Source organism: Podarcis gaigeae, assembly GCF_964106915.1.
Source record: "Podarcis gaigeae genome assembly, chromosome: 6".
In the NCBI taxonomy this organism is placed as follows: domain Eukaryota; kingdom Metazoa; phylum Chordata; class Lepidosauria; order Squamata; family Lacertidae; genus Podarcis; species Podarcis gaigeae.
The window spans coordinates 1,797,907-1,819,765 of record NC_139682.1 but is presented as its reverse complement, the minus strand read 5'-3'; the positions used below and the strand labels follow the sequence as shown (position 1 = coordinate 1,819,765).

The window sequence follows — 21,859 nt, the reverse complement described above, 5'->3', positions numbered from 1 at the left end:
ACGCCTTTGGAACTCATTGCCTCTTGAGCTCAGCATGACCAGCAGACTGCAAACCTTTTCGGAAAGTTCTTAAAACTTTCTCTCGAGGTGGAGTGCCTGCCTCATTTCTTTGATTATATTCTCGCAATTTTGAGTGGGCTTTTAAAGATAAAAGCATGATTTATAGTTGCCAGGTCCCTCCATAACCCCCACCATGTGCATTGGCTTCTGTATCTGATATCTGCGTTGGAGGACGAAGTCCCATAGAAAAGCAGCAGCAATGGCAAGATTTATAAGTCAGTGAGAAGGGAGGCTGCACAATGAAACTGCTTGCAAAATTCTGTGAGAAGGAGAGAGAGAGAAGGAAAGGAACTGCTCTGTTGACATCAGCTAGGTCGGCCTTTCCCAAACTGGGGTCCCCCAGTTGCCTTTGGACTACAATTCCCATCATTCCCCAAGCCAGCATGACTGTGGTGGCTGGGGCTGATGGAAGAAGCTAGAGTCCAAATGAAGAAAATAATAATAATAATAATAATTTATTATTTATACCCCACCCATCTAGCTGAGCTTCCCCAGCTGCTCTGGGCGGCTCCCAATCGAGTGTTAAAAACAATACAGTATTAAATATTAAAAACTTCCCTTCAGATAGCTGCCTTCAGATGTCTTTTAAAGATAAGATAGCTACTTATTTCCTTCACATCTGAAGGGAGGGTGTTCCACAGGGCGGGTGCCACTACCGAGAAGGTCCTCTGTCTGGTTCCCTGTAGCTTGGCTTCTTGCAGCGAGGGAACCACCAGAAGGCCCTCGGCGCTGGACCTCAGTGTCCGGGCAGAACAATGGGCGTGGATACGCTCCTTCAGGTATACTGGACCGAGGCTGTTTAGGGCTTTAAAGGTCAGCACCAACACTTTGAATTGTGCAGATCTCTCAGGACCAGTGTTATGTGGTCTCGTCGGCCACCCTCAGTCACCAGTCTAGCTGCTGCATTCTGGATTAATTGCAGTTTCCGGGTCACCTTCAAAGGCAGCCCCCCGTAGAGCGCATTGCAGTAGTCCAAGCGGAAGATAACCAGAGCATGCACCACTCTGGCGAGACAGTCCGCTGGCAGGTAGGGTCTCATCTTGCGTACCAGTGGAGAGCACCAGGTTGGGGAATCTCAGCAGCAACGTCACACTTTGAATTTTGTGTATGTGCAATTCCTACTTTTAATAGAGCAAGTTTAGGAAGAGATCATAATGTCATCTCAGGTGTTAAGCTAAGTGTGTGTGTGTGTGTGTGTGTGTGAGAGAGAGAGAGAGAGAGAGAGAGAGAGAGAGAGAAGGTATGTTTGCGTAAGATAGATAGACATTCCTTCCAGAGATTTACTTCTTTCTCTCACAGCCTTTTAAAAATTTAATCTCTGAACCAGTTGCTTTATGTAATCACATTCTGAAAATGCAGCTAACTCTGAACCCACAGCTATTCACCTCCGTGTGGGAATGTATTGATGAAGGAAGTTTAAAATAGGAAGTGGCAATGCCTTTAATCAGGACTCTCTCGTTTTTTCCAGGGCTTCGGCTCGCAGCAAATAAGCATTAAGGCGGAGAACACTTATTTAGCACATTGCAATTTCCAGGGTGCTGACTGTGCTGTGAACCAGAACCGTCTTTTGGGGGGAAGGTGTGGGGAAGAAACAAGAGGCCTTGTCTAGAGGCAGGGCTCCAAATGAGTTGAGGCAGGGCTGGTGTTCTCCGCAGCCGTCCAGGATCAAACATATGGATTGCAAAGCAACCAGGATGAATTAACATCCTTTGCCATTGATTAGGTGGAGAGAGGCTGGCAAGGAACCATCACTGCGGAGCAAAAATGGTCTCCGGCCACCCAGTCCAAAAGAAAGGAAGAAAATTCTTGTTGAGAGGACAGAGAAGAAGTTGTTTGATTTGAAAGACAAGCCAGTCGTTGCAGGGACTGGACTAGGAAGGCAAGACTGTCCTCGCCTGCGATGTGAGCCTGGCCTCGATTTGCTGCAATAATGCTGTGTCATTATGAAAAGCCACACCTTGCACCCATTAAAAACCCCGCTGAGCCTCCAAAATAGGAATTTGGGGGAAGCCTGAAAGAGGGCAGAGCCATGTGAGAGGGAAACCACCTCCGACCATCATTCTGAATGATGCGATTTGGCGATTCCCTTTTTACGATATGATACGATGATCTTTATTGTCATTGTCCCATACAGAACAACGAAATTGAAAAAAAATCTACATCAGACTTTCAAAAACCAACAAGCCTGCTATCCCAGCTATCCCAGCCTGGTTAGCCCCCTAAAAACTCTGACACCCCATAATTAAATCAAGGGAAGAGTCTTGACTCTGGGAACAAATCACAGGCCCCGATACATCAGTAATGGTAGGGGCTGACGTACAATGACGCTGTATGTTGGAAGATCCGAGGTGCATAAAAGGATGTCCTTCTCACAGCACATAGTTCAACTATGGAACTCCCTGCTGCAGGAGGCAGAGATGGGCACTGAGTTGGATGGTTTTAAAAAAGGATGAGACAAATTCATGGAGGAAGAAAGGCTATCAACGGCAGTTGGAGGTAGCAGTGCTTCTGAAAACCAGTTCCTGAAGCCATAGGAGGGGAGAGGGATCTCGTGCCGGGCAGGTCAATGATATTATACTGGCTGTGGCAAAGTTTCTTTTGGAGGTTATAAGAAACAAAGATCATTATGCCCTAGATAAAACAAAATGACTGCCTTAGTTTCTTCCATCTGTCTGGTCATTTTAACTGTACAGTGGTACCTCTGGTTGCGAACGTGATCCGTGTGGGATGCACGTTCACAACCCGCAGTGTTCGCAACCCGCATCTGCGCGTCTGTGGTTTAGCACTTCTGCGCATGCATGACCACCAAAACCCGGAAGTAACCCATTCCGGTACTTCCGGGTTTTGGTGGTCCGCAACCCGAAAAAACGCCACCTGAAGCGGCTATAACCCGAGGTATTACTGTATCCTGTTTTGAAATTGTTTTGTGGGTCTTTGGACCGCAATAAAGTATTGATTGATGGGCAGGTTTCTCAGAAGAGGCATTTGGTGGGCCACTGTGGGGACAGGACACTGGACTCGATGGGCCCTTGGCCTGATCCTGCAGGCTCTTCTTACAGCGTTCTTCTAAGCGTTCTTGTGCTAAGCGATCGATGCTCAGAAATAGCCGTGTGCCTTGCAATTCCTTGACGCTTTGGGGAGGAGTAGCCGGGTTGGTTCTCCATCATATTAAGGAGACCTTTGCTGGACTGATTAGTCTATTCAGAGGTTGCCTCAAGTCAGCATTTGAGGAGGGCGGAGCCCTTGTTCAGGTGGATGTGATCAGCAGAGTTAATGAAAAGAGATCCGGCACCCTCAGTGCTGTGCTAACCCAAGTCTAGTAGGGGCTGGGGTGAGCCTGGGTTCCCCAAATCCTGGATCCGGTATTATTAGATCCATTCAGCCATGGAACGACCTCCCCTCGCAGCCTGAATTGATCTAGCCTGAGATACTGGCGAAGGCTAAATGCCTTCGAGGATCTTACCCTTAAGATCAGCTGGTTAGAGCAACTAAGGGCAGGGGGCTGAGCACAAAAGTGGCAAGATGAGTTTAGGATTTATAATCTTCAAATGGACAACTCCTTAGTCCTTAGCCCATGTGGCCTTAGAAACTGGATTTTTGATCAGGATGCCAACCAGGACAGAGCATCCATCACTGCCACCCGTTACTCTACTTGGTACCCCAAATTAAGACCAGTCGCTCAAGGCCCTGTCACCTTGAGACTCTGACCTTCCCACAATGCAGGGCCTTTGCAGAATTAAGATTCCAACAGATGCCCTCAGCATATTTAGAGGGGAGGGATTGGGGAATTCCCCATACGGATTGCAAATGTATACATAGATGCCATCAGGTAGATGACATCACAGGCTGTCTGCTGACTTGCCCCCTGTAGACAACGCCCAGAGGGAAATTTATATTGCCAGTTCTTAATTGGCTTCCAGGTCAATCCACACAGGAAGTGACCGTTGAACTCCTAGCAGGTAAACATCTAGATATTACACACCAGTTTTAATGTTGTAAATTTCTTTTTATGTTGTAAACAGCTACAGGTTACGTTGTATGGTTTTAGAGGAATGTTTTCCTTTTATTCTCTGTCGCCCATTGTAAAGGCCTTTGACTATACAGTGGTACAGTGGTGCCCCGCAAGACGAATGCCTCGCAAGACGAAAAACCCGCTAGACGAAAGGGTTTTCCGTTTTTTGAGGCGCTTCGCAAGACGAATTTCCCTATGGGCTTGCTTCGCAAGAAGAAAGCCCATAGGGAAATATCCGGGGACCTCTTTTAAATGCTGGCGGTGGGGAGCAAAGCCTTTCCCCCCCCTCCGGCCTTCAGAAGAGGTCCAGGAAGGCCGGCGGGGGGCCGAAAGGCTTTGCTCCCCACCGCCAGCATTTTAAAAGCAGTCCGGGATAGCAGGGAAGCGCTTCCCGCTATCCCGGACGGCTTTTGAAGGCAGGCGGCGGGGGGGAGCAAAGACTTTCGCCCCCCACCGGCCTTCAGAAGAGGTCCAGGACCTCTTCTGAAGGCCGGCGGGGGGCAAAAGTCTTTGCTCCCCCCTGCCTGCCTTCCCGGGAGAGCGGAGAAATGCAGCGCCTTTCTCCGCTTTCCCGGACGGCTTTTGAAGGCAGGCGGGCGGGAGCAAAGACTTTCGCCCCCCACCGGCCTTCAGAAGAGGTCCTGGACCTCTTCTGAACGCCGGCGGGGGGCAAAAGTCTTTTCTCCCCCCTGCCTGCCTTCCCGGGAGAGCAGAGAAACGCAGCGCTTTCTCCGCTTTCCCGGACGGCTTTTGAAGGCAGGCGGCGGGGGGGAGCAAAGACTTTCGCCCCCCACCGGCCTTCAGAAGAGGGACCTCTTCTGAAGGCCGGTGGGGGGCGAAAGTCTTTGCTCCCCCCCCCGCCTGCCTTCCCGGGGGCTTTAAAATCGCCCCGGGACAGCGGAGAAGTCCGCTGTCCGGGGCGATCTTAAAATGCTGGTGGGCGGCAGCGCTGCCGCCCGCCAGCATTTTAAAAAACCCCGGGACAGCGGAGAAGTCCTCTGCTGTCCCAGAGTTTTTTTAAATGCTGGGGGTGGGAAGAAAAGCCCTTGTCCCCCCCCCCAGCCTTCAGAAGAGGTCGGGGGACAGACTGTCCCCGGACCTGGACTGAAGGCGGTTTCCATAGGAACGCATTGATTGATTTTCAATGCATTCCTATGGGAAACCGTGCTTCGCAAGACGAAAAACTCGCAAGACGAAAGAACTTGCGGAACGAATTAATTTCGTCTTGCGAGGCACCACTGTACCTTGGGTTAAGTACTTAATTTGTTCTGGAGGTCCGTTCTTAACCTGAAACTGTTCTTAACCTGAAGCACCGCTTTAGCTAATGGGGCCTCCTGCTGCTGCTGCGCCGCCGGAGCACAATTTCTGTTCTCATCCTGAAGCAAAGTTCTTAACCTGAGGTACTATTTCTGGGTTAGCGGAGTCTGTAACCTGAAGCATCTGTAACCTGAAGCGTATGTAACCCAAGGTACCACTGTACAGTCATACCTCAGGTTAAATATGCTTCAGGTTGAGCATTTTCAGGTTACGCTCCGCTGTGACCCGGAGCGCCTTACTTCCGGGTTTCGCCGCTTGCACATGCACAGACACTCAAAATGACGTCACGCGCATGGATCCTGTTCACATACAATAAAATGGATTGACAAAGAGCCTGTCTTTGACTCCCACAAGATACGGTGGACTCTGCTTCACAGGTCTTTAAACAGAAGTTGGGTGGCCACCTTTCAGGGATTCTTGAGCTGTGATTCCTGCATTGCGGGGGTTGGAATAGATGACCTTTGGCGGTCTTCTTCCAACCGTGCGATTTTATGATTCTAGACTTCCCATTGACTCAGCTTCCCCTCCCTGCTTTTGTTTTTGTCTCCGCAGCGTTTTCCTCCACCTGATGCAGGTGGACCCGGATGCTGTCTGGCTCTTCCTCAGCAACGTTTGGTGCCCTCACCCCTATGAGCCCCCCCACCCCAGCCTGCACCCCGTGAAGCTGGCCGGGGTGGAGAAGAAGCGGGGCGAGTTCACCGACAACGTTGGGCGGCTGCTGGGCGAGCTGCAAGGGAGGGAAGGAGCGGCGGCGGTGGCAGCTGCATCCTGAGAGACACCCTTGAAACCTGGAGGGACGGGAGTCTTTTGCTAGAATCTGGGGGTCCAGTGGCAGGAAGGGGAACAGGAGGGTCGATGGGGGAACATCCTCAGGCAGCATTGTGCAGTTTCTGAAGAGGAGTCTTGGAGATGCACCTCCTTGGGAGAAGGTCTCAGCTGGCCAGAGAACATGACTGCGAAGCCTCTGAGCATGAGATGACTGCACCTTCCTAGGGACCTCGGCCCATCCGCACCCCGGCTGAATGTGGAATAGGCACCCCTTCTGTGTCCTTTGATTTCCCCTCGTCCATACGGCATTCACCAGAAACAGCCGCTGCCCTCAAAGTTCTCCTTCTAAATCTGGAATTTCTCCGATCCACGGAAAATCCAAAAGGGACACCTGTTCTGCCGGTCATTTTTATTGATTCAAAAAAGGTTATGCAGTATTCTGCAAAATGCAGGGTTATGAAACAGGATCTGGTGTGGCAGTTTACCCAGTGCATCTACAAATACAGACATGAAATAAAGCCAAAATAAATAAACCACAGGGCTGTTTTGCTGCGTAGGTGGCAGTGGCTGCAGCTATAGTATAGACATAATGGTTAAACAAGACAAGGTTCCCCTGTTGCTCCAAGTTATTAAAGTATTCAGGTGCCCCGAGTCACTATGTTGACCATATTTGTTTGGGGGAGGGGGGTCCTCAGCATAGGCGCTGACTCCATGGGGCCTGAGGGGGCCCGAGCCCCCTCAAAAATTCATTTGGGGGGGCTCCGCCCCCCCAATAATTTAAGAAAATTATTACCGTATTTTTCCGGCATTCTGCCTCAGGGTCTTACTGCCCACCCTGCTCTGTTTCCTTGCTGTGTTTGCTCAAACGGAATAAAGAGCAGGGAAAGCCCCTCCCCTCCAGGCAGAGGGAAAGCAGCGTGTGTCTCTGTGCTCCGTACAGGAGGGAGAGAGAGAGAGCGAGAGAGAGCGCGCGAGCTGGCTGACTTGGGTGGGTAGGTGAGGGAAAACTTTTGCCTTCCTTTCCTCCCTCCTCCTGTTATACCCCTCTCCTGCATTCTTAGCCAGCTGCTTCTCTGCACACCCCTCTCCTGCTCCGTGTCCCTTCTGTGTTTTTCCTTCCCTCCCCACTTAAAATGTGGTTAAAAAGCATGGATCCACATGGATCCTCAGGATCTTTGCATTGGGTCAGCCCAAATTCACCATCAGAGCACATAGCATGTCCATGGCTACAGCCTGCCCCCCCAAAATCACGCACCCACTGTTGCCTGGGGCTGCAATGGTGCAAAAACGTGGTTACAAAACATGGATCCACATGGATCCTCAGGATCTTTGCATTGGGTCAGCCCAAATTCACCATCAGAGCACATAGCATGTCCATGGCTACAGCCTGCCCCCCCAAAATCACTCACCCACTGTTGCCTGGGGCTGCAATGGTGCAAAAACGTGGTTACAAAACATGGATCCACATGGATCCTCAGGATCTTTGCATTGGGTCAGCCCAAATTCACCATCAGAGCACATGTCTGTGGCCACAGCATGAAGCACAAAAATGATACATCCACTGTTTCATTCAGAATGTTTTTTTCCCTTGTTTTCCTCCTCTAAAAACGATGTGCGTGTTATGGTCAGGTGCGTGTTATAGAGCGAAAAATACAGTAGTTATATTATGCTTTGTAAAATCACAAAATTATGTTGGTATTTTTTATTTTCCTTGTTTGATGATAGTTACCTTTTAAAATACATTCAGTAATGAGTTAAAACAAATAATTATTACGGTAGTAAAAGAGGCGGCGCGAGTAGTTTTGCTCGGTGCGTGCGACTGGCCCAGCCCCTCTTTCCTTTTCCTCTCTTCTGCTCTCCCGCCGGGCGCCTGAGGGAGAGTTACTTAGCGGTTCTGAGGAGCCACTGTTGTTTCGGCAGGGGAAAAACCGCCGCCCGCGAACCGCCGAGCTCCCTCTCTCTTTCCAGCCTCTCTCTCTCTCTCTCTCTGGCCAAGGAGGAGGAGAAGCCCTTCAGCCAGTCTATGGCCGAGTGGCGGAGGTTCATCTACAACCCCAACAGCGGCGAGATCCTGGGGCGAACGGCCAAGAGCTGGGGTGAGGAGGGTGAGCGAGCGCGTGCGCGCGGGGAAGGGAGGGGAGGGGGCGGCCGGCACGAGGGGCGGTGGGAGGCGAGGCGCGGCGGGCACTTGCCTTGCCCACCACGCATCTCTCTCCTTCTCGGTCTCTCTCCCTCCCTCAGCTGGCGAGGGGGCCACGAGGCGGGCGGCAGCGGCAGCAGCAGCAACGGGCCGGGAGCGGCTCTTAGAAAACTTCCCGGGGCAGGACCCCAGTATGGGCCCCCCCAATATTTTTTATAAGTCGGCGCCCCTGGTCCTCAGCCATGTTCCTCCTGGCTTACAAATGAAGTGAAGTCAGATCAAGCAGGCGGGAAGTTGTCCTTTGCCTTTGGCTTCTGCCATCTTTCCCTGGACACCTTTGTCCATGTTTTCCTTCTTTTGACAAGGGCGTTTTTGAAGTGGAGCAGCTCCTGCAGGTGGCAGGGCTGCTTGAAAGAGCAAATAGTAGAAAGCAAGGAGAAGACACCCCAAAATCCCTGGCTGAAATCGTGTCCGAATATAAACCACTCAGGTGTGCACTAGCAAGGGGATGAATCGGTGATGTGAAATGTGGATTTTCCGGGTGAGTCTGGATGGGCTCTATTTAGGGATGCTTGACTTTCCTGTAGGTTAAAAAAAAGTCTTGCAGGTTTCTGAAATCCTTGTTTTGCCAAATATCTTGGCTGCTGGGTTTCAAGAGGGCAAAAGCATGTGCAGGTGTGTAGGGAATGTTGCAGTTTTGCAACCATGCAGTGAGCTCATGCAGAATCTGTCCTTCTTGTTATTGTTTAGTCGTTTAGTTGTGTCCGCCTCTTTGTGACCCCATGGATCAGAGCACGCCAAGCCCTCCTGTCTTCCACTGCCTCCCACAGTTTGGTCAAACTCATGTTCGTAGCTTCGAGAACACTGTCCAGCCATCTCGCCCTCTGTCGTCCCCTTCTCCTTATGCCCTTCATCTTTCCCAACATCAGGTTCTTTTCCAGGGAGTCTTCTCTTCTCATGAGGTGGCCAAAGTCTTGGAGCCTCAGATTCAGGATCTGTCCTTCCAGTGAGCACTCAGGGCTGATTTCCTTAAGAATGGATACGTTTGATCTTCTTGCAGTCCATGGGACTCTCAAGAGTCTCCTCCAGCACCATAATTCAAAAGCATCCATTCTTCAGCAGTCAGCCTTCTTTATGGTCCAGCTCCCATACATCACTACTGGGAAAACCATAGCTTGAATTATACAGACCTTTGTTGGCAAGGTGATGTCTCTGCTTTTTAAGATGCTGCCCTTGTTTGCTTGAAGCAAAGAATGCAGATATCTTCCCCCTTCCATCCTGCACCATCTCAGGCCAAGGAAATTCAGTGCTCCCTTCTTTGGGAATGTGAGGAGGTGAAAATGCATGGTTGCTTCAGTTGGAGAGGCAAAAAACCCTGCCTGTGTAGATTTTCAAGAGACTGATGAACCCCAAAGCAAAGAGTGATCCGTTACCCAGGAGCAGCCCAATGCAGAACTTTGCCACCTGCCTCCTCGCTTCTCCACCAATTATTTATCGCAGGCAATCTTTGCAAACTCCGTCACCCATTAATCTCGTTGCTTGGTGGAACCGTTCAAAATATAGTGTGATTTTTTAAACACAGGGGAGAGAGAGAAATAGGATGCCACTCTTTCTAACAACATTGCCATTAAATGCTTGGACTTGCTTTCGAAATAGTAGATCTGTCGGAGTCGTTATTCTGCAGCCATGAATGGCATGCAGGGTTAATGCAAAGTGGCTGTTGCAGGAGGGGCTGCCATTCTTTCAGAGAGTTGGGGGGAGGGGGTTGCAGCAGGTCTATATTGCTATCTGACTATTTCAGTAAAAACTTCTATCAAGTCTCTTCTAACTTGTGCTCCACATGAGGCTACCTTTGAAGGTGAGTCGGAAACTGCAATTAATCCAGAATGCGGCAGCTAGACTGGTGACTGGGAGTGGCTGCCGGGACCATATAACACCAGTCCTGAGAGACCTACATTGGCTCCCAGGATTTTTCTGAGCACAATTCAAAGTGTTGGTGCTGACCTTTAAAGCCCTAAACGGCCTTGGTCCTGTATACCTGAAGGAGCGTCTCCACCCCCATCATTCAGCCCAGACACTGAGATCCAGCTCCGAGGGCCTTCTGGCGGTTCCCTCGCTGCAAGAAGCCAAGTTACAGGGAACCAGGCAGAGGGCCTTCTCGGTGGTGGCGCCTGCCCTGTGGAAAACCCTCCCAGCAGATGTCAAGGCAGTAAACAACTATTTGACTTTTAAAAGACACCTGAAGGCAACCCTGTTTAGGGAAGCTTTTAATGTTTGATGCATTATAGTATTTTAATATTTTGTTGGAAGCTGCCCAGAGTGGCTGGGGAAACTCAGTCAGATGGGCGGGGTATTAATAATAATAATAATAATAATAATAATAATAATAATAATAATAATTAATGTCCTACCTTCGTGCTCCTTCTCTGAGGTCCCAACCTTCTTAATTTTCTTGGGGGACTTCATGAAGAGTGGAAAGATGGTCCGAAGGCCAAGGGTGTTTTTAATGTTTGACGCTGTCTTGTTTTTGATATTTGGTTGGAAGCTGCCCAGAGTGGCTGGGGAGACCCAGTCGGATGGGTGGGGTATAAATAATAAATTATTATTATTTTCTCTAAACTAAAAAAATTCCCACATGCTGACCCTTTTTCCTTCTGGGGGAGTCTCTCCACCTCCTTGATCACTTCTGGCAGCCCTTTTCCGAACCCCTCCCAACTCTGCAATATCCTCATTTGTTGTGTTTCGATGGTACAAGAGGGAGGGAAAGAGATGGAGCAGCAGGAATGTCTAGTTAGTTCCTCAATGAAGGTGGAAAACAGGCCTGGTGGCATTAAAAAAAATGGAGCAAGCAGACTCTTTTTTCTCTCTCTATCTCCCTGTATTTGATTTCTGGGTCCCCCTGGGCATCTCTCCTCCTTCTTGGCCCATTAAGGGCTTTAGCATAAAAGGTGAGGCTTGTCCACATCACATCTATTGATTACAGAGCAAGGTTTACAGCGCTACAGATGAAGCAGCTGTCAGAGGAAAGGTAGATTTTTCTGGTGTCGTTTGTTAGGGAATAAAAGAGACATTAGAGCATCAAAGCCTCTCCGCGTGTCAGGATTCCCGGGAGAAGGTCGAGGGGAGGGGCACGGGCTCTTGTCTTCTGTTCTTCAGCAAATGGATCAGCTGCCTTTCCCGGGGAGGGCCGCTTCCGATAAATTGAATCCAGGGCTGTGATCCAGAAGAGAAGAAAAAGGATAATGTCACCTGAATGAATGAGGCAGTTCACACTGGGCGTTCGTACTCAAGGTAGCTGCGGGGACAAGCAGCCACCTCTCCGTGGCGCTGGAGAAAGGGGGCAAATTAATGTTTTCCTCCCTTTCTCACAGAGCCAGCCAGTTAGGCAGGGTGAGGCCACTGCTTCAGGCTGCAGAACCACCCCAGGGGGCAAGGTGGGGTCCGTTTCGGGCAAGATCTCAAACCAAATCAGCGTGACCTTGTCCCAAATGGGTGCCTATGGCAGCACAACTTCTCCATCAGTGGGAGCAGAGGCAGGTAGGTGGGGGTAGGGGTGCCAGCAGGGTAAAACGGGACACCCTGCTCCACTTTCTCATAACGCTAAAACTCACCTGCATCTAATGATGCTGAATGTTGGACAATTCAGGCAGATAAAAGAGTCTTTCAAGTAGGATGTAATCCACTGGGAGCAGTCAAACACAACATTCCTTGTTTTCCTAGAGAAGACATGTGTTTCCTCCTGGGCTGGAGCATCCTTCCTCTGCATGTGGCTAGAGGTGGGCTTGACCTTACCTGTCCAGGTAACAATAGGACAAGGCATGCTGCCAATCTTTCTGACTTCCTCCATTGTTGGAGCAGTTTTTTAACTAGGACTGCTCTGCTAGCATTTCAGCTAGCAGAAGCACTGGGATTATTCCCCCATATGGGGTAGATCCATGTGTACATATTTGTATCTATGTCTGTCTTCAGGAATCCAACTGAGTAAACTTCTTTTATTGACTTTGAATAGAAGTGTCGTGCCCTTATTATTTTATTCCCCCCCCCCATTTTTTTTAAATTTTCCACCAAATTTTTAAACACACAAACAAAAAAACATAAATCCTAACCTTATTAAAACTAATCTTATTAACATTGTTTGTGTCTTTATTCTTTTAAAAGGGATTAAATGGAGTTTATCAACAACATACAATTTAATCTGAGACAGACTGAATTGTATAACAGTGAGAGGCTCACACGAGCCTGCAACCAGCTATCTGCTGTGCATGCAAAGGGGAATGTAAACTCTGCTAAAGGAACTTGCTAGTGCAAGTTAGGAAGGATATTAATAAACAATATATTGTCTCCTGCCACCCTGAACATTCCCACTCTTCACACAGTGAGCAGTTGAGCTGTGGAACTCCCTCCCTCATGAGGCCGTGATGGCCACCAAGTTGGATGGCTTTGGAAGAAGATTTGGCGAATTCATGGAGGAGGAGAGGGTTCTCCATGGAATCATAGAATCATAGAATTGGAAGAGACCACAAGGGCCATTGAATCCAACCCCCTGCCAAGCAGGAAACACCATCAGAGCACTCCTGACATATGGTTGTCAAGCCTCTGCTTAAAGACCTCCAAAGAAGGAGACTCCACCACACTCCTTGGCAGCAAATTCCACTGTCGAACAGCTCTTACTGTCAGGAAGTTCTTCCTAATGTTTAGGTGGAATCTTTTTTCTTGTAGTTTGGAACCATTGCTCCGTGTCCGCTTCTCTGGAGCAGCAGAAAACAACCTTTCTCCCTCCTCTATGTGACATCCTTTTATATATTTGAACATGGCTATCATATCACCCCTTAACCTCCTCTTCTCCAGGCTAAACATGCCCAGCTCCCTTAGCCGTTCCTCATAAGGCATCGTTTCCAGGCCTTTGACCATTTTGGTTGCCCTCCTCTGGACACGTTCCAGTTTGTCAGTGTCCTTCTTGAACTGTGGTGCCCAGAATTGGACACAGTAATCCAGGTGAGGTCTGACCAGAGCAGAATACAGTGGCACTATTACTTCCCTTGATCTAGATGCTATACTCCTATTGATGCAGCCCAGAATTGCATTGGCTTTTTTAGCTGCTGCGTCACACTGTTGGCTTGTGTCAAGTTTGTGGTCAACCAAGACTCCTAGATCCTTTTCACATGTACTGCTCTCAAGCCAGGTGTCGCCCATCTTGTATTTGTGCCTCTCATCTTGTATTTGTGTTATTGCCACAATGGCTCTGCTGCGCCCTCCACAGCTGGAGCCAGTGATGCTCCTGAATCCCAGATGTTGGAAACCGCAGGAGGGGAGAGGGATGCTCTTGTGCTCAGTTTCTGCTTGTGGGAAGAAGCATCTGATTGGCCACTTTGAGAACCAGATGCTGGACTAGATGGGCTGGTAGGGTAGTGTCAGGTGTGCGTGCAGGAGCCAGGCCCTGTGACCAATAGGACTTTGCAGGACTGGGGCCTTCCCAAGTTTGTTCTGAAGAGGCACGGCACGGCCGCACAGGTGAGGCTGATTGGTAACTCACAGCATCTGGTGGCAAGAGCCGGGAAGGGATATAAGGTCAGCATTTCCCTTCGGCTCTTTGCCACAGCAACACGTTCCCTGCCTTGCTGCGTTTGACCCCTTGCTTCTTGATCCTTGGACCCCTGACTTCATGACTCCTTGCTTCTTGATCCTTGGACCCCTGACTTCTTGACCCCTTGCTTCTTGATCCTTGGACCCCTGACTTCATGACTCCTTGCTTCTTGATCGTTGGACCCCTGACTTCATGACTCCCTGCTTCTTGATCCTTGGACCACTGACTTCATGACTCTTTGCTTCTTGACCTCTGACCCCTGACTTCTTGACTCCTTGCTTCTTGATCCTCAGACCCTTGGCTTCTTGACTCACAGCTCTCTGACCTTCAGACTCTTGGCTTCCTGACTCCTGGCTTCTGGACATCTTGCCCCCAGACCCGACGTCCCCTGCCAGGACTTTGATCACCCGTGAACCAGACCGTGACAGGTAGCCTTGGGTAGCCCTCTCCTCCTCCATGAATTGGCCCAATCCTCTTTCAAAACCAGCCAAGTTTTTGGCCATCACGGCCTCCTTTGGGAGAGATTTCCATCACAGTTTAACTTGGAGCTTCCTGAAGGACTTCCATTTATGAATTGCGTCCCATAGGTAAAGGTAAAGGTACCCCTGCCCGTACGGGCCAGTCTTGACAGACTCTGGGGTTGTGCGCCCATCTCACTTAAGAGGCCAGGGGCCAGCGCTGTCCGGAGACACTTCCGGGTCACGTGGCCAGCGTGACATCGCTGCTCTGGCGAGCCAGAGCCGCACACGGAAACGCCGTTTACCTTCCCGCTGGTAAGCGGTCCCTATTTATCTACTTGCACCCGGAGGTGCTTTCGAACTGCTAGGTTGGCAGGCGCTGGGACCGAGCAGCGGGAGCGCACCCCGCCGCAGGGATTCGAACCGCCGACCTTTCGATCGGCAAGTCCTAGGCGCTGAGGCTTTAACCCACAGCGCCACCTGCGTCCCAGAAACCATCCCAAAGTGGTACTCAGAAGAAGCCCTCGATAGTCCTCTCCTCCGCCATGAATTTGTCCAATCCTCATGTAAAGACATCTAAATAATATAATAATTTATTATTTATACCCCGCCCATCTGGCTGGGCTTCCCCAGCCACTCTGGGCGGCTTCCAACAAAATATTAAAATACAGTAATCCATCAAACATTAAAAGTTTCCCTAAAGAGGGCTGCCTTCAGATGTCTTCTAAAAGTTTGGTAGTTGTTTTTCTCTTTGACATCTGGTGGGAGGGCGTTCCACAGGGCAGGCGCCACCACTGAGAAGGCCCTCTGCCTGGTTCCCTGTAACCTCGCTTCTCGCAGTGAGGGAACCGCCAGAAGGCCCTCAGTGCTGGATCTCAGTGGCTGGATGATGGGGGTGGAGACGCTCCTTCAGGTATACTGGACCGAGGCCATTTAGGACTTTAAAGGTCAGCACCAACATTTTGAATTGTGCTTGGAAAGGTACTGGGAGCCAGTGTAGGTCTTTCAAGACCGGTGTTATATGCTCAGTAGCCGTTCCCAGTCACCAGTCTAGCTGCCGCATTCTGGATTAGTTGCAGTTTCCAGGTCACCTTCAAAGGTAGCTCCATGTAGAGCGCATTGCAGTAGTCCAAGCGGGAGATAACCAGAGCATGCACCACTCTGGCGAGACAGTCCGTGGGCAGGGAGGGTCTCAGCCTGCGTACTAGTTGGCCAACTCTTCCAAGAAACGAGTTCCAGCTCAGCTTTGCTCATCACAAAACAAGACACAAAGTGTTGGGCAGGGTGTGAATGAGACCAAATTTAAATGTGCTTAAGGGGGCGGGAAAAGTCACATTGAGCTCACTTTGGCCAGGGAGGTGGCTGGACCCAGGATCGGGAGAGAAGGTCCCCCACATACTGCTTTCTTCCTGAGGGATCCATCCTGTTCCCTGGAACTTGGGTAGGCTATAGGTGGCAGAGCAGGTGGAAGGAAACTCAAGGAACCCCCCCCCCCAAAAAAAAGATTACAACCCCCTCCCAAAAAACTCTGCAGAGCCATCCAACCTTCAGGTTCTATTTTGAAGCAAGAAGCAGAAGCTTGCAAGCTGGCAGCTGAGGGATGCCTTTAAAAATCCACTGCAAAGCTTTGATTCTTTTTTGGTTTGCAAATGGAGCAAACTTAATATGCAAAGCACTAGCTGAGAATAAATAGGCAGCGTGAAAATGTCATTTCCACACAGTCACTTTTCTGACCATTATGCCGCTTCAAACAAAAGCAATTTACTCTGCCTATAATAAAGCCAAGGTGATAACGAAGCTCTTGAGTCACTTCTGCCCCCTCCCCCCGCTGCCCTCGTCCTCCCAGCCAGACACCACCATAAAAATGGGAACATGAACCATCTTGCCTGCAGCCTTCAAGCTTCCCAGAGAATTTCTAATGGCGCCATAAACTTAGAGAAACATCTTGTTTCCTGTGCAAAGAGGGCCATAACCTGGGCAGGGGAGCCAGAGGTGGGAAAATCAATGCCTTGATGGGACGGTTAAGCTGGGTCACAAGTCTATAAAAGAGGTGTCAAGGGGAGCAGAAAGGGGGGCCTTGTAGGGGTCACGGTGGGTAGGGGTCATCTCAGGGCGCCCCTTGATATGCAGGGCCACTGTTTAAATTCTTTTGTATCCTTAACTGGATGTCCATTTACAGTTCTATCCATCTCTCAGATAGATAGTCTATCTATCATCGATATCTATCTATCTATCTATCTATCTATCTATCTATCTATCTATCTATCTATCTATCTATCTATATCTCTATCTATCATCTATATCTATCTATCTATCTATCTATCTATCTATCTATCTATCTATCTATCATCTATCTATCTATCTATCATCTATTTATCTATCTCTATCTATCATCTATATCTATCTATCTATCATCTATCTATCTATCTATCTATCTATCTATCTATCTATCTATCTATCTATCTATCATCTATCTATCTATCTATCTATCTATCTATCTATCTATCATCTATCTATCTATCATCTATTTATCTATCTATCTATCTATCCCTATCTATCATCTATATCTATCTATCTATATCTATCTATCTATCTATCTATCTCTATCATCTATATCTATCTATCATCTATCTATCATCTATCTATCTATCTATCTATCATCTATCTATCTATCTATCATCTATCTATCATCATCATCTATCGATCTATTGATCTACAGTAGTACCTCGGGAAGCAAACGGGATCCATTCTGGAGCCCTGTTTGCGTCCTGTATGGAACGTAAGATGCGACGGTGCGTCTGCGCGGGTCGAGTTTTGCCGCTTCTGCGCATGCGCGTGACGTCATTTTGAGCGTCCGCACATGAGCGAGAGGTGAAACCCGGAGGTAACGGGCGCCGTTACTTCCGGTTTGCTCCGGAGCGCAACCCGAAAGCACTCAACCTGAAACACATTCAACCTGAGGTATGACTGTATCTATCTATCTATCTATTGTAGAGTTGGAATGTATCCAAAGGTCATCTAGTCCAACCCCCTGCAATGCAGGAACCTCAACTAGATCATACATGACAAATGACCATCCAACCTCTGCTTAAAAATTTCCAAGGAAGGAGAGGAGTCCACAACCTGTCAAAACAGCTCTTACTGTCAGAAAGTTCTTCCTAATGTTAAGTCAGAATCTCCTTTCTTGTAACTTGAAGTCACTGGTTCGAGTCCTACCCTCCAGAGCAGGAGAAAAGAAGCTTGCTTCATCTTTTATGGGACAGCCTTTGAGATATATGATGATGATGATTTTGTCATTTATACCCCACTCATCTTTCTGGGTTTCCCCAGCCGCTCTGGGTGGCTTGCAACATATAAAACCACAGCAAAGCTAGATCCTTTTCACATGTACTGCTAGTAACCCAGGTGTCCCCCATCCTATACAGTGATACCTCGGGTTACAGACACTTCAGGTTACGGACTCCACTAAACCAGAAATAGTACCTCGGGTTAAGAACTTTGCTTCAGAATGAGAACAGAAATTGTGCAGCGGCAGCGGGAGGCCCCATTAGCTAAAGCGGTGCTTCAGGTTAAGAACAGTTTCAGGTTAAGAACGGACCTCCAGAACAAATTAAGTTCTTAACCCGAGGTTCCACTGTATTGTTGTATCTGGTTCTTCCTGCCTAGGTGCAGAACCTGACATTTGTCCCTATTGAAATTCATTCCTTTAGTTTAGGCCCAGTTTTCCAATCTGTTAAGATCACCTTAAATCCCAGTTGTGTCTTCTACAGCATTGCTAACCTTCCCAATTTGGCGTCATCTGCAAATTTCATGAGAATTCCCTTAATTCCTTCATCCAAGTTGTTTCTAAAGATGTTGAACAACAACGGGCCCAGGACTGAACTCCCACTTGCCACCTTTTCCCCAGGAAGACAAGGAATGGTTAGTGAGCACTGTTTGGGTTATTTCCCCAGAGACCCACAAAAATACATTTCCAATTCTGTCTGCCCCCAGCAATGAATTTTCTGAAGATTTTGTCTGGTTCAGTTTGTGTGGCCGCTTCCTCAGTGCTGTCAACTGTGTGCTGCTGAACTCCCTTCAGAGAGTATCTCTTGGCAGCTGGAAAAGAATAATGGAAACCTAGAACTGCAGAGTTGAAAGGGACCCCACGAATCATCTAGTCCACCCCCTGCAATGCGGGAATCTCAGCTAAATAATCCCTGACAGGTGGCCTTCCAACCTCTGCTTAAGAACCTCCAAGGAAGGGAGTCCTTTCCACTGTCAAACAGCTGCCGCCCCAAGCCTCGCACGCCCGGAGGGACCTCCCGCCGGGCACGCAAGGCTTGCAGACACTCGCCCGAAGCACGGGGAGCCCTCCGGAGGGCTCCCTGTGCTTCGGGCAACAGGCTGCCACACCAAGCCTTGTGCGCTCGGCGGGACCTCCCGCCGGGTGCACAAGGCTTGCGGACACTCGCTGGGGCTGCAGGCTGCTGCCCGCAAGCCTTGTGAGCCCGCGGGAACTCCCGCAGGGCTGCCTAGGCTGCGGATGTCTTCCTGAAGCCTGGAGAGCGAGAGGGGTCGGTGCGCAATGACCCCCCTCACTCTCCAGGCTTCAGCGAAAGCCTGCATTCACCCCATAGGACGCACACACATGTCCCCTTCAATTTTGGAGGGGGAAAAGTGCATCCTATAGGGCGAAAAATACGGTATTCCATGTTTCATTCTTTTCTTTTTTTGTATAATATGTGTATGTAGTTTGTATATATTGTATTATTGTGTACTGTTGTGTAAGTTAATGTTGATTGTTTAATAAAGGTTTTGAAAAGAGAGAGAGACCAAGATCCCCATGCTCTACCGAACAGAAGCGGGAGCAACCCCATGTTCAGAAATGCGGTGTGTGGGTGAGAGAGGTCAGCCAAGAGTGCTGTGCATTGTCCGCGCCATGTGCCAGCGGTGTGCAATGCTTCTGCATGCGCAGGCTTTTCTCCATCCAGTTGCCCCCTCCTTGGTCCAGCCAGGGCTGCTGCACAAGGGCAGGCAGAAATCAAGCGCTCCCCCAGCCCAGAGATGTGGTGAAGTGGGAGGGGGCTTTGCAAAGTCCCTTGCTAGCCCGAGGCTCTGCTTTTATTTCAACCTCCTCATTGGCCAGGCTCCTGTGTCTGGAATGCATCATGGAATTGCTTATTTATCCCTCTTCATTTGGAGGGGTGGGCTCTCGTCAGCCTTGGGCGAACCTCAGCCGGCCCCCACTTTCCAATCTTCCGCCTCTTGCTGGGTGAGACGTAAGTTTGCTTGACAGGAGGCATAAGAAGGGCAGACAAAGCGAGAAATCTCCGTCCGAGGAAGATAGACAAGCGAAGCCTGGGGACGGTTGCAGAGAGGCTGTGTATTTCTTTCCTGACAAGACCGTCAGGGCTACTTATGGAGCTGTGCACAAGTTCACACCCCCCCTTCTCTCTCTGCGTAACGGGGTGATTGTGGGACAGAGGAGAAGGAACAGAGATGGTCCTGGTCCACGAGGTCTGAGCCTCTGCCTCTCTTTGGGACATCTGGGGAAATGAAAAATGGTCTGGAGACAAAGCCTCCATCATCATCTTATATTATTTTTATTATTCAAAACAAAAAAATTTCCTTCCAGTAGCACCTTAAAGACCAACTAAGACAGTTCTTGGTATGAGCTTTCGTGTGCATGCACCCTTCTTCAGATACACTGAAACAGAAGTTTCCAGACCCTTCTATATAGTGAGAAGGTGGGGAGGGGTATTGCTCAGCAGGGTGGTGGGAATGGGTGATTGGCAGATAGCTGTGATGAGCCTGTTGACGACTCTTAACGACTGCAATAGGTCTTACAGGAAAAAGCAAGGGGTGAAAAGGTGAAAAATGGCTTTGTCATGTATAATGAGATAAGAATCCAAGGTCTTTGTTCAGACCAGGTTTCTCCATGGTTTTAAGTTTGGTGATAAGTTGCAATTCAGCAGCTTCTCTTTCCAGTCTATTTCTGAAATTCCTTTGTAGTAAAACAGCTACTTTGAGATCTTGTATAGAATGTCCTGGGAGATTGAAGTGTTCTCCTACTGGTTTCTCTGTCTTGTGATTCCTGATGTCCGATTTATGTCCATTTATTCTTTGGCGTAAGGTCTGGCCTGTTTGTCCAATATAGAGAGCTGAAGGACACTGTTGGCATTTGATGGCATACACAATGTTAGACGATGAGCAATTAAATAGTCCCGAGATGGTATGTGTGATGTTGTTGGGGCCAGTAATGGTGTTGCCCGGGTGTATGTGGCAGCAAAGTTGGCATCTGGGTTTATTGCAGGCTCTGGTGCCAGTGTCCGTGTTAGGTCTGGTTGTAGTATTATTGTGGGTTAGGAGTTGTTTAAGACTGGGTGGCTGTCTGTAGGCAATGAAAGGTCTTCCTCCCAGAGCTTGAGAAAGAGAACTCTCTATATTGGACAAACAGGCCAGACCTTACGCCAAAGAATAAATGGACATAAATCGGAGAAACCAGTAGGAGAACACTTCAATCTCCCAGGACATTCTATACAAGATCTCAAAGTAGCTGTTTTACTACAAAGGAATTTCAGAAATAGACTGGAAAGAGAAGCTGCTGAATTGCAACTTATCACCAAACTTAAAACCATGGAGAAACCTGGTCTGAACAAAGACCTTGGATTCTTATCTCATTATACATGACAAAGCCATTTTTCACCTTTTCACCCCTTGCTTTTTCCTGTAAGACCTATTGCAGTCGTTAAGAGTCATCAACAGGCTCATCACAGCTATCTGCCAATCACCCATTCCCACCACCCTTCTGAGTAATACCCCTCCCCACCTTCTCACTATATAGAAGGGTCTGGAAACTTCTGTTTCAGTGTAGCTGAAGAAGTGTGCATGCACACGAAAGCTCATACCAAGAACTGACTTAGTTGGTCTTTAAGGGGCTACTGGAAGGAATTTTTTTTGTTTTGACTATGGCAGACCAACACGGCTACCTATCTGTATTTTTATTATTGTTATTATTAATGAATTAATTTAAATTGGAGCGTATGAGGTGTGGGGACACGTTGTGCTCCTTCTGGGGTCCTTTGTCCACCTTTGGTCCCCATCTGTGATGGCTTGGGAATCGGATTCAGAGGCTGAACCTGAGGGATCCCAGCCTGCACAGGAGTCCCCGCCTCCAGAACCAGCTGAGCCAGGGCTGGGGCTTGAGCCTGAAGGGTCCTCACCTGTGCTGGATCCTCAGGTGCAGGCACCAGCTGAGTCTGCTCTGGCTCCTGAGGTGATGGAGAACCCATTGCCTGCAGGTGCTCCACTCTCAGCCCCGTCAAGGGAAGCTGAGGCTGCTTCTGGGTCCGGTAACCCTCCAGCCTCTCCTGAGCTGCAGAGGCTCAGGGCAGAGAGGTGGATGGAACTAAGTTCCCGCAGGAGGAGTGCTCACCTCCAGGCCAAGAGAGGTGAGTCACCAGAGGATTGGGGCCACCCTATGCCTCGGGGCAGATAAAAGCCGACCAGCCCCAGGCCCAGGTTGCGGGAGCAACATC

The 21,859-nt window shown here is 49.1% G+C and overlaps 1 protein-coding gene across 1 annotated transcript in view; it reads left to right on the top strand.

The window, feature by feature from the left end:
* The window catches only part of TTI1 (TELO2 interacting protein 1), a 28,938-nt gene extending 22,248 nt beyond the window's left edge, over positions 1–6,690 (top strand). The window contains exon 8 of the mRNA XM_083744158.1: positions 5,942–6,690. Coding sequence (XP_083600284.1) covers positions 5,942–6,161 — 220 coding nt within the window. The 3' untranslated portion in view covers positions 6,162–6,690. The remainder of the gene's footprint in view (positions 1–5,941) is intronic.
* The last annotated feature ends 15,169 nt before the right edge of the window (positions 6,691–21,859 follow it).